This window comes from Ixodes scapularis, unplaced genomic scaffold, assembly GCF_016920785.2.
Source record: "Ixodes scapularis isolate PalLabHiFi unplaced genomic scaffold, ASM1692078v2 PGA_scaffold3__209_contigs__length_174095766, whole genome shotgun sequence".
In the NCBI taxonomy this organism is placed as follows: domain Eukaryota; kingdom Metazoa; phylum Arthropoda; class Arachnida; order Ixodida; family Ixodidae; genus Ixodes; species Ixodes scapularis.
Window position 1 is genome coordinate 52,194,492 of NW_024609868.1, and position 13,399 is coordinate 52,207,890.

The 13,399-nt window shown below is 43.9% G+C and overlaps 1 protein-coding gene across 1 annotated transcript in view; it reads right to left on the reverse strand.

Moving 5' to 3' along the window:
* Positions 1 to 2,762: 2,762 nt before the first annotated feature.
* LOC8042139 (substance-K receptor) overlaps positions 2,763 to 13,399 on the reverse strand; it is a 243,724-nt gene continuing 233,087 nt past the window's right edge. The window contains exon 5 of the mRNA XM_042292434.1: positions 2,763 to 4,056. Within this exon, the coding sequence (XP_042148368.1) occupies positions 3,767 to 4,056 (290 nt within the window). The 3' untranslated portion in view covers positions 2,763 to 3,766. The remainder of the gene's footprint in view (positions 4,057 to 13,399) is intronic.

Consider the following 13,399-nt stretch of genomic DNA (forward strand, 5'->3'; position numbering starts at 1 on the left):
TCGTAAGAGATCACAAGGAGTTTTAATCCACTCGGTCGTGAGCACACGCAAGTGTGAACCAGCCTCAAGCCTAACTTAAGATAGCCCCTGGTGTCTTCGTTGTAAAGGATAAATTTAGCTACCACAGCACGGTGAACAACCTGTTTTTTTTTTTATGTGCATCACGTAGCAGTCGGTGACTTCAACACCGCCAACCGGTACTATGTCTACAAAAATCGCGACGAGCAGGGGCGGAGAGGTTAAGAAAACATAGGGACATGACGCAACACAGGTAGCATTTTTGGCCCTATGTAGATACAGTCGATCTGTGACACTCTCAATGTGTCATAACTTCATGGCCGTGTCCAGCACTTCAAAAGTGAGGGCCTCACGCTATTTGTGACCTACTTGTAGAAACTGATATGTAAAAACAATACTACCGACGACGACGTGAGACCGGCAGTGTTAAAATATGTATATAACTTTATGGTAACGTATACTGCCGAGACCGGTTACTACGAAGGAAACAGGAATCGAAAATCACTTCGCTATATCCGCTATTTCGTTATAACTGACCGGTTATTACGAAGTGCAAAAGGAAATGGGAAATCGTGATTGCTTCGCTGTAGCCACTACTTCTTTAGAACCGACTTTGTTATAACTGGCCTCGACAGTATTAATGTTATATCGTTTTAGCCTTTTGGGCTTATAAGTAGCTGTATGGTATGTGGATGAATAATCATGTTTGGACTGTGCATATATGCATTTTGTTGCTTGTAGGAAACCCTGCGTTTTACGTACAAACATTTGCTTTATTTCAATGTAAAAATAAAGTGTGCAAGAAACAGCATTTTTCACGTGGCAACATCTTCATTGTTTTTTTATATACTAACGCAGAAATGGGCGACTATGGTTTGATTTCTGGTTTCGATTAAACCTGCCCGTCTACTCATGAATAACTTTCTGTGGCAGTTAAGAAGTAAAGAACGGTACCGGAGTTCGAAGTGAGAATGAAGTAAAATTTGATTTCGCAAGAGGAAACTAGAGCGGTGGAGGTAGCAGGCAAAAATAAAGAGACATGACGCATTCCATGTCCGAAACAAAACTTTGTTTAGTTTTATTAGAGCTCGTTAATACATCATTCAATACTTGAAGCTGGCGACATAAAAAGAGGCTCCCAAGCAGCAGCATGCATCGCATCGGTATTTGTCAAATTAAACGTTTTTAGTACTTACTGCTTGGACCTTGAAGGTCCGCAGTATGTACTAAATAAATAAATAAGCGTGTGATTGCAAACGCTATCACTCAGTAAGTAAAATGTACCTTATAACTTCACACCAATCGAAATTTCTTTATCTTTGTCCAATGCTTTATCCGCTAAACTCGGGAAAGATAACACAAACACCAGCACGATAGACTTATTTTTTATATATTACAAAACAAAAAAGAAGGTAGTAATCAGTGCAAATGGTGAGCTTTTGCCAACCGTTTTTTCAAGACCACTAACGCCTCGAGAGTGTGCTCCAATACCTGTTTTTAATGGCAGCGGGAGCTCCCAATGATATCGTCGGGAGCTGCTACGAAGTTTCTAATATCGGTTAAGACTATTCAATATCGCAAAGAATGAAAATAAAAGGGGTTAAGCATGCTCTACGATGATCATTTGTAAAGCACTGTTGAAGGATATTTTATTCCGTCACTTTTCTTTGTTATGCTATTAAGAACAGCTTATTTAATTAAGCGAGAACATGCTCATCGAACCCAACAAAATCCAATCGCAGCTTCTGCTGAATTTAAGGGAAGTGCCAAAATCGTTGAATTTGCACCACATAACCTGCTGTAACATAAACCGTTACGTGTTAAATAAGTTTTCATTATAAAAATAAACTGAAAGCGTAAAGAGTTTTAACGGTTTAATTAAATCCACCGTTCTCCATTTCCTTCCGCTGAGTTCTTAGGTACTGGGAACATAAAAGCACAACGGTACCCCTTCTTGATGCAACTAATATTTTGTCTATAATTTAAATAATTGCACACAGCGTAGTAATATATCACAATATAATCTATTATTTACATATGTGGACCACAAATACCAGGTAATGCGCGAAGTCCCCACTGCGCTGAATTCGGACTTAAAAAAACAAAAAAAACAAAGAGAGGGAAAGAGAGAGAGAGAGAGAGATGAAAAGAAGTAGACCTAAGCATAATTTAACCACAAAAAAAAAAGAAGAAGAACCGTTCGCTAAAAATGAAGCCTCTACGTATTTGAAAGAAAAATTCTAACGTCGTTCCTATTCTCCATTGCAATGTGTTTAGTTAAAATATTGCGCAGTCGGACAATAAATTGCAGCACCACCTTATATTGATTATCACAGTACGGTAATTTGTAAACGTCTGTAATCCTGCTTCAGAAATCGAAAGTATTTGAAACTGGAATGTCATTGTAACGCTTGAACAGATTGCAGTCGTAAATCATGTGGTCGATATTGCCTAGATACAAACAAATCCCTACTTTTAGCAAAACAAAAACAACAAAGATGAAAAAAAAACACGTTTCTTATACAGCGAGTGAGCAAAAAGCATTGTAATAAAACAACCACATTTGAACTGCGAATTAAATGAAGGAAACATTGTGAACGCGTTCTGAAGGAAGGGAAGATTAAAAGAAAAGGTGCAGGTCTTACCTTTCCAGTAAACACTATTGAGAGCCGCAGAGGATGTCCCTTAAACATTAACCGACTTTGTTGGCGTATTTATGAAACAGAGTTATTTTAGACTGATAATTTATGGCATAAATTTATTGTGGTCTCAGAATGCTTACATAGGATCGAAATCAACTCGAGTATCAAGGATGGCTTCAGACATCATGGTTGAAGGAACACAGAGAGGAATTGGGCCATCTCATTATCTGGGCCAAAAATCCCGAAGGCCGCGAGGCCCTGGAGCTTTCGAAATGAGAAGGACTGTTTAGATACGTTTCAATTAACTATATTGTGGCAACGATGAAGCGGGCTTTAGTTAACATTTTATTTGGTGAAAGGTTTTTATTATTTTTGGTGGTTATTTTGAGGGTATGGAGATCAAGACGCCTTTTTAGCTCCTGCAACGCCAGTGGAGGTGTCTGCCTTTACGTAGTCAAGTGTTCTCATTTGTATCATTCACACAGGGTATAAGGAAGAGGGGTTAACGACGTGTTTGTTTCTTTTCATAACGACAAGCGACGCATACACTCTGTGACAATGACAACATGGTTACGTAAAACTCGCGCAAGGGGCATGTACACTCATTTGTGAGTGTTTTCGAGTTCGTTCAGTCTAGGATAAAAATTTCCGCGTCCCATATTGGATGCCATTTTGGATATTGACACTTCCAAAATACCGCTCCGTTTTTCTTAAGAAATTAATTACAGACAAGTTGTACCAGACACTCAAGCGCACTGTAGCCACAGTCAGAATCTATAGATTCAATCATTCAGTTTCCTTCAGTAACAGGACTTCTTAGAGTAAGGTTCGAGTGATTTCCACTATAACTAACATGTAAAGGGAACGACACATCACAAGCATTGGCTCCCCGGCTCTCCAAATAAAACGTAAAACAGACAGATGGCAATGGATCACGAAGGAGGGCCCGCTCATCCCGAATTCGGCGCCGACTCCTAACCCACACCTTCCGTTTCGTAAACACACTTCTCACTTATAGTCACTGCACATGAATCGCCACGCTATTGGCGATGCTCTTGGCGGCGAAGCCAAGAGGGCCTTCGAAACCGAGTGTCCATTTCAATCTCCTAGTCGTAGGCGGCCGCTCTGCTGTCATGGTTGTTGTTGCTTCTCGTGTGTGGCTTGAGGGGGTTACCAGGCACCGCGAAGCGCACGGAACCGGAGGTCTGCGGGACTTTGCTTTCTCTCCTGTGGCCGGCGGCGCCTTGTCCGCTGTCGGCACCCGCGTTGGGCACCAGTTCCATGAGCGTGGTGTGTTTTTCCGTGCCGGCGTTGACGAAGCTAGCTCTCCGGTACGAGTCGCGGGTGTGCCCCGTCCCAGTGGATACGGTCAAGCGGGACCTCTGGGACCAGCCGCCTGCAAAGAGGGAACGGTTGCCGCCGTGAGGAACGGGAAGTCACCGACCCCTCTTTGACGACAGCGGCTGGCACCCAAACTCCCTTAGCCCCCCAAAAGTACGCTCTACAAGACATGTACGGTGCTCGCTAAGAGCAATCAAATGAATTTTAATCGATCACTTCTTGGAGTACTTTTATAATCATTTGATTACACTCATTAGGAAGTAGTCCCGAGAGTAATCCGAATACTTTTTGAAGTAATAAATATACTAGTAATTGTTACTATTTGTGCGTTCGCCTTTCTGGTGGCGTCCTTCCCTCGTACCAGTTTCCTGTACCGAAGTATCCTCGAAGCAAGCCTTCAACAGGAAAACGGCTTACCATGATTGGAATATTAGAGAGTTTTAGGGAATCGTTTTTGAAAGCCCAATACGGTACGAGGGGCGCCTTGGTACGCACTGCGCATGCGCTACCGCAGAAGACTCGCGCATGCGCAGTTCGTACCGGAGGGCCCATCGCTTCGTATCGGGTGTGGAAAAACGGTTCCCGAAAACACTCTATTAAGAATAATAGTAGTTTATAATGCGGTGGTTCCAATCCAACAACGGACAGTGCGAAAGATGGCCGTTTTCGAACCGGTAGACAACCCTGTCGTTTCGAAACTCTGAAGAAACCGGGCAAAGTGACGGTTACTCTTTTAAGTTAAGACCATTGCTTTTTTTTTTTTTAACTCATCAAGTAATCTAATTGTATGCTTTTTTTTAAAACCGAGAGTACTTGTAATTGTAATCGATTGCTTTTTCCAGTAACGGGTGCGAGACTAAACTCCGTTTCACTCGCTATGTAATCTGCTGTCGCCCCAACTAAACCAATCACGCGCATAAAAATATTAAAAAAAACGCGGGATCACGGTACTTTTATAGTGCGTGATTGGTCTATAGCCGGTGATGGAAAATGCACAAAGGCGATGAGCAACTTGACGATATAGCATTTTGGCGTCGCTTGATTGGTTCCATCGCATCCTATGCATGAGAAGAGCAAGTCGTCCGCTTCTTTTGCAGGAGTTGCGATGACGTCAGAACTACCCCGAGCTCTGATTGGCTCTGATTGAAGGATAGTGGGTGGACCTCGGTGCTAAGCTGCCTCGAGGTCTACCCACTATCCTTCGATCAGAGCCAATGAGAGCTCGGCGTTCTGAACTCACCACAACCCGTGCAAAAGAAACAGACGACTTGCGCTCCGCGTAGCGTCGGCTGCTGTACGATTTAAAGGGAAGCGGAGTGCAGCGCTTGTTCGCTGCAGACACACACTGGGGGGTGGAGCTTGGCACAGGATTTGTTGTGAATGTTTTTGCCGGTACATGCTATCCGCCATTGGCGACGTCATGTGACATTGTGAGTTTACGTGGCGTCACAGAGTCACGTGATGTCGTGTGACGTCAGTGTGTTGCGTGACGTCACGCTCTCACGTGACATGAGGGTATCGCTTGAAGTCATGGTGTCACGTGATGTCTCGGTCCTTTGGTAACGGTGCTTCGTGACGTATCTTCATCACGGTTCTTTGTAACGGCTCTCTCTCTCTCTCTCTCTCTCGTGAATTCGGCTGATAAAACACGGTCTGAGCTAAATTTGAATTTTTTGTTTGCCTTTACGAACGGTAAATACATTTCACGCATATCCAGTGTGCCGTTCGCGAAGTTTCAGCTGATCGGTCTGCGATAAAAGCAAAAATATTTCTTCCAGAAAACAAGAAAGAAAAAAAAAAAACAATTATCTGGAGATTTTTTTAGAAACGCTCCGCATTTGCACAATTCTCCGCGAATATTTCAACTTTAATAAAGATTTGTGACGCGTGTGTAACACGCGGGACAAATACAAGACTCGACGTCCTTGTGTGCATCCGTGTTCTAGGCCTTAAAGGGACACTGACACCCCACCAATTTTTTTTTTTTTCATTTTTTGGCCAGGCGATTTATTATGGTTGTCGGAATACTACCCAATAAATATTTTGCTACAGAGTCACGTATTTTTTTAATAAAGCAAAAAAAAAAAAAAAAAAAAAAAACGCAACTGCGCCAAACCGAAACCAAGACCCCCGCACCGCAGGGAGAAGTGAAGAGCAGAGAGTGGTGGAAGTCACGTGGCTACACCCGACCGTGCGATATATATTTTTTATTCTTCCGCGAACAGCAGACGAAATGCGCTGCGGGTCCTTCCTTAGCAGTTATGTTAGTTCCGCTCGCTGTTCTGTACTTCAAGATGAGTTGTTTTGTAGATTTAAGTGTTGGCAATTAGTAGTGAGTGCCCGTTGTGAATTCCCGTGATCGGCTCCGAAAAGAATACTCCCAAGATGTTGCGTGAAGAGCTTCCTCACATGCCCTGCATCTGAAAGTGGCATTGTGCGGCAGAAGTGTTAAAATGGAATCCCATACCATTTAGTTCAGCGACGTATCGTCCACATCAATTATTTATGTTCCAGTGATAATTGTAAAAAAAATGTAAACATCGCAAAATGTTTTGGAAAAAAAGTGGTACGCCCACATTGAACCCGTGCCCGCTGAATGTGACGCGGACGTCTTTCCACTGAGCCACTGAAGGAACTCTTTGGTTCGTAGTAATGCAGCCGGTCGACTGTATGTCAGAAAGTTTGCTGCCGATTTCCCTGCGGTACATGCACTCCCGGCTTGAAGTAGGGCAGCGCCACGCATAGGCCACATTCCCACCTAGTAAAGAAACTGTACGCTTGCGTATTCAACTCGAAGTACGCACTTTGTACTTGACGTTTGAGCAATCGATGTCTTGAGCCACGAGAAGGGACGTAGGCTCGGCGACGTCTTTGTGCAATCGGCTTGCTGGTCGGGCGTGTCATACGGGATGAATATAAAGTATTTTGATTGGTACAAGATTTTTTTTTTCGAAGGAAGACAGAATTCGCCGGTACCGTGAATGACAGTTCTGAAGTAGAGGTCCCACGCCCGTCGTCCGCTGCCACCCGCGAGTCCCACGAAACGCGAAACGACGCCATGTTGAGAATTATGCAGTGAACGCACAGAATGCTTCCGGTTCTCTGTGCAACTTTTTTTTTAATCAACGTATTTGTAGCTTTTTAGAAGCCACAAAAAATGGGTTCCATATTTTTTTTTATATTTTTAATATTGAGTGTGTGCCTTCAATGACCCACGACTTTGAGTAAATTGGGTGGTCGTGTCTAAACCTTAGAAAACGGCCCGTGACCACGGAAAGGAGAGTGAGCGCGACTCAAACCAGCCAGTTCTCAATCGGCGGTTTTCGGGCAGAAAGAAACCGAATTTCGAGCCTCAGATTCTGTTCTGGGTTGTTGGGCTCTCATATGTCACGTACAACTAAGAACCTCGGCGAGCATAAATACCCTGTCAGTGTCCCTTAAAGGAGTGTTCAACCAACAGGCTCGTCCGCTTCCTCTAATCCCGCGTTTTATTCTATGCTTCCGCACTTACACAGTGACCTTGTCTCTAATCTCGTATGCTCTTTCTCACTCTGAAACCTGGGGCGCAAGCGTGTAAATGTACCCACCATGATTTCGGCCCGTAGGCTGCACTTCTGCCTCTCACCATAAGCGATATTTAATGTACCAGCATGCTTCGTGAAAGGGTCTGATATAAAATTATCACCCCCAAAACACTATGAAAGCAAGGAAAGATTGATACGAGAAAGAATACATAAAATGTACACAGGCCGCGAAGGGGTCAGAATATCCGATAGGTATGATGCGAAGGAGTTTGAAAAAACACACACAGAAAAAGACTGTGAAAACAGAGTAGGGTGTGTTTACATAAAGTTCACTAGACATCCTGATGAATACTTTTGTGAAATGATAAACCCTTTCAGCGATGATCACCCGAGTTTAAAATGCCGAGTCAATCGGCTGTACACGCACGCGTGGATTCTCATATTGTGCAGAACAGAGCTTCTGTGATTGTTCAAAAAGTGTTTTAGAATCAAGTACAAAAAGATGGTAGGGCGCAAAATGCGATTGTTGAAATTTTATCTACTACGAAAGAAAAACCATGTTGACGCTGGGGAAAAAAAAAAGTAGTAGGAGAGCGCTTATAACACATGCTTACTCACGTAGCTCCTCAAAGTGTACTTAATAATTACTTCAGTGAATGGCTCTTATTGGCCTCGAGTGCAAGCGTGACTTGTGCCGAGGCACGCCTTTGTATGCGCTTTTTTTTTCTTGGTGCAAGTTTGTAATTATTCTTTGCTTAACCAACAGGAGCACGCCATAATCACACCCGAAGTGCACGAGCTTGTTCGTAGGCTGGGAACCTACCTCCTTCACAGAGGAAAACTCGTAATATCAGCGGATACATGTATTTCAAAGCTTTTAATCTCGTGTGCGCTACCGGTGGCCGGGTTTTACGCGATAGGATAACACAAAGCTCAGTTTCCTTTCGTTTATTCTACCCCTATCCTCTCTCCTACATCCGTCAAGAATATAGGGGTAAAAAAAGAAAAGGTGCAATCCTTCCGAAAACACGCGCTTTGTCCAGTTGATATTTCGTTTGACTGGCTTACCAGGACACCGCAAAGATTACGGTTTCCGAGCCCCAACTCTCGCTGCCATCAGCCGGCGCGTACGCCGAAGCACTCGCCTCCGAAGTTAGAAATTCCTAATTGCCTCTAGGGCGGTTTCCTGGCGCACAATAGTTCCTGCTCCAAATTTCTCGATTTCAATTAAAATCGGGAAAGTTTTTTTTTTTTTTTGTGATTAGCAAGAGAGTAATTTTTAGAACAGTGACCAAGTTTCCGAGGATTTACAGCGATGTCTCGCTAATACGAGCCTCATTAATATAGATACCATGCTATATAGATTACATTTTTGGGGTAGAACCGGGTAAGTACAAGTTTTTTTTTTTTGTATCGTTAGTATAACAAAACTTAGCGGAGGCGGGAGGGGGGGGGGGGGGCGTTAAATAACGAGTCATCGCTCTAACAAATTTCACGCAATTTCGCTCGTTCTCGGCAAAAGAGCCCTCTTACCGTGAGCAGGCGGATATAATTAAATTCGCTCTGTTTTATTTTTGCTCTGTTTTATGTGTGTTAGTGTGCCCTACTATTTATATAGTTGTGGACATGTATCATATCATAGTTGATATGATACGAATTGAATTAGATATCATAGTTCAATCTAATTCAATTCGTTTAGTATTAGTGAGATGAATATACGTTTTAGTGAAAAAGCAGATGAACCCATAGCCCGTTGGCTAGTTTGTGTTCATAAGAAACAGGAAATCTGAGACATAGAATGAGCAACACAGTTCGGTCGCGTCTAAGATGGGATATTCGTTTTAATATTTTCATTGCCATAGATTCGCGAGGGAGCTCTTCTGCTTTATCTGAGGAGGCTTTAGACTTCGTTGAAATTGATATAATGTTCTTATATTTAATTTTTTTCTCGAAGAATCTGAATTTTAAGTAAAATAAGCCCCGTAATTCTCGAACATGGCGGAATATATTAATTACCGGAAATTCCGTACCCATAAAAGCAAACTTTTGACTGAAGAAAAACGAACAAAAAGTTTATCCCTTGATAGTCCTCGCCCGGTGCACAGTCATCACATGTTTAATAGTTTGCAGGTAACATTATCACCCACCGAGCAGTTTAAAAAAAAAAAAAAACACGCTTTATGAGCGAGCAAAAATAGCTTGTATCATACAGAACTCACCATTCACATAACCTGCATTCACGAAACCCATGCCATCTTGTCGTAATGAACAATCCTTAGAAACAAAATCTTGTATTGTGTGCATCAGGAGATAGTCCGTATCCCCTAAGATTTCAATTGTTAAACGTGTAGTATATAGGCCGCAGAATATATAGTCCGAAAAATACGCTACTAAAAGTGTGAACTGTATTGGGGGAATACGAGGATGCTGGTGGCCCGAAAAGAGGCGTTGCGCAGCTATCGGGCACATAAACAAATACGGTTCTTCCTTTCATTGCTAGCGGGAGTGTTTTTTTACAAAGGGCGCTATTAACGTTACTTGCAACTCCAAACACCTTTTACCTGTTGGCTGCCGTTCAAGGAGATTCTTTACCAGTATCAAGATTAGTTTGCCTACCAAAAACAAAATGCCACGCTGTTTTTTTGTTTTTTTTTTTAAATCTCAGGGTAGGTTTGTAATACGTTAATCCCCAAATGAGGTCCGCAGTCTGTGTAGTCACGCCGACAACATTGCCGCGCGCGCAGCTGACCAAGTAGGGAGCGCCCTGGTGGCCTAACGGTTATCGTGCTTGTCTTCCGCGCATAAAGCCACAGTTCGATGCCTAGTTGCGGGTACACATTTTTGTTGACTCTGTTATTTGATGTTGTGGTGAATTCGAGAACCGTGTTGCTGATTCCAGGTTATAACGTACTAGGCGCCGAACCTTCGATGCCCATGGTTCCAGAAGCCCACGCGTGTACAAAAGGGGCTCCGCGTGGCAAGCCGCAGTCAGGGGAGGAAGTGGCCGAGTGGGCTAACGCGTCTCAGCTCGGAGCGTGGAACGAAAGCTTGCGCTGGGAACCTTCTGGGTTCGATCCCCGCCGCCCCCGCCCGTTTCGATCTGGATGAGTTTCGTACCGGCACGCGTTCGTGTAATCACTACCGCGTGATGCACGTTAAAAACCCCAGGTTAGTGGTCGTACTGCACTGGCTAAATTTCTCATCTACAGCTAAGAGATCGATTACCCGTTGAGGCGCATCTCCATCAAGGCTGTATAAATATAAAGAGCAAACCAATTTTTTAAGCCGCAGTCAGTCTCGCCTTAGCGTTCGATCTTGCTGTTTCGCCGCCATCGACGCCTGCAACGCTAGCCTTTTTCTATTTTGTTTTGGGCACACGTTAGCCCCGTTAAACGTTTAGTTTATTCAGTTATCGCCTCATCAATTGTAATTTGTGACACTATAAGCTGAAATGACCTGGCCTTTTTCGTCGTTTCGACGACGTTCGACGTTTTTCGGCGTGTCAGATGCTCCGACGTGTCGGACCTCAACTTGGCTTTCCTTTTCTACTTCTGACCACGGATCTGTAATAAAAACATTAGCACGTACACCAAAGCGTAGCACGAAGGAGCGTTTTAGCTTATGCTGTCTGCGATAGGTCACCCGTGCACGCATTTTATGAAAACATATACGGCGTGTCCAGGAACTTTCAAGAATTCCTCTGACAATGACTCCGCGCTTGGAGAAGGTCCTGTCCTGCCTCGCATAAGGACTTCGCCCCGCTCTTTCGGAACCGGAAATAAGGGAACCTATAGGGTAACTTTTCGTTTTTAACGTATAGCCAAGGTGGAACATGCCCGTTTTCTTATTTTTTTTTTTTTATATAAAATTGAGCTGTCTCGAGAAGGATTCCAGAGTTATGCATCGGGTCTTCCCGATTCAGCGGTGAGCGAACGTTTCAGAGAATACGTGTCGAAGCAGATCATGGTCATTTGAATAATTTTCTCTTTGGGTATTCGTTCGCTCACTCGAGAGCTGGTGCCGTCGGGGGATGTTCGCGGACCTTTTGTTGTCATTTGAAAAGCGTTCGTGGTTTCTTGTCTATGACTCCATTGAAATAAAAAAAAAATCTGGATTTTCCGACTCAATTTCCCCATTTGGACCAAAAATTTATCAACTTCACTAAAATGACGCAAAAAAACAACGAGGAACAAGCTTTTGGAGGAAAAACAAATAAACATGCTTTAAGAGCCCTATGCACAGCCAATTTTGCATGACAGGGATTAGCCCGGACACATATAACAATGGCTCGATATATATTTTCCAACTATTCAAATTTTATTCGCAGCCAATCGGTTTGCACGGAACCGCGGAAGCTTTTCCATTTTCAGACTTTCAGGAACGCAAAAGCTAAAAGAAATAAAGTAAAAAATAAATCGAAGTCAGAATCGATCAATAAAGAAGAGAAACGTTCTCCTGCCGGAAAGGGACTGCTTGTGGTATTCAGAGAGAAAGCGCTGAGGCGGAATCTTTCGCTTAAAACCCTCGAAAAAGTTCGAGACGAGGGGAAAGTCTCGAGCGGTCGATTTTGCTCGCGCTTTTCGGTTTGCCCCTACATTTTCCCACCTTTTGTAATTTGCTGACATCGTCGGAATTGGCAATGCAGCCGACCGCGTTAGAACCGTTTAGTCGGTAATCTGCTGTCTTTAGTCGGATAGCTGGTAATTCCGCTCTTGCTTTAAGTCGTTTGTCGTTTGAGGAAACGTACAACGCGGAAGCTTGGCGGTAAATTATCCAAATGTTTCATATAAAAAAATTTAGAAAATGAAGCTTCATTTTTTTGTGCAGCGGTTAGTCATCTCGGAGACGACGAAACAAGTTTTAAAAGGCTTTGGCCTGCATTTAAAATGCCGAAGAAAAAAAGACTACCAGGAGAGCTATAAAACCGTGTAAGAACCTCAAATGTTCTGCCTAACGGTTCACTACACAATGGAGTGTATTCCCCTCGACACAGAGCACGCGTGCCACCGCTTTTTCGCGTAAATTTGCAAACGCATTTTCTCTTTACGTGTGGATGTGCACGTGCACATCCACACAGCGATAACAGAAATCTGGCCGACGGACAGGGCAATTGAATGAGGCCATTAGAGCGTTCCCTTCCACCAGTTGTAAAATATTTGCGCGTCAGTCGTCAAAAATGACGTCAATCTACGGCCACCAATAAGAACGCGTGTACCCATATCAGGGTGGCTGGAGCGCGTCTCCGACTCGTGTGTTTAGCGCTCCTCCCATACACCAAAAGTGATCCCAAAGTGGTAACAAATGACGTCACAGACGCCGGAGCGTCGTGCTGTAGGATGTCGCGATCCTGGTGGTTGCTAGTAGAAACATTGGCGAAAAGCACTAGCCAACGCGAGTGTCGCTGTCGTCGCAGCGTCCCAACTCCTGACTGTCGTAGCTTCCGAGGACTGCCAGACCGTAGGGCGACCCTTCTTCAGAACAGGCGTCTGCCACATTCAGCACCGCTGCTGGGATACCGCCAGGATCGCGACCGACAACAGCGTGAAACTTGTATGACGTCATCAGGGGAAGATCGAGGGACCACTTTTTTTGGAAGCGGTAAACACACCAGCCGGAGACGCGTTTTAGCCACCATAGAGCATATGCTGGCCCTCGGTGATCGCGTACGCTCCTAAAAATCTACGTGCGTGGAGTCATTGACAAGTTAAGAAACGCAAGGCGTGACGAGATTCGATCATTTTGTTATCGCTACAGAGCATTTGCCGATATGAACTAAAAAAAGAACGAATGACGAGCAAGAAATGCGAACACAATGAGTCACGCCATACGCTTCTTAGGTTGTCAGCGCCTGCGGAAGTAGAGGACCGACAAATC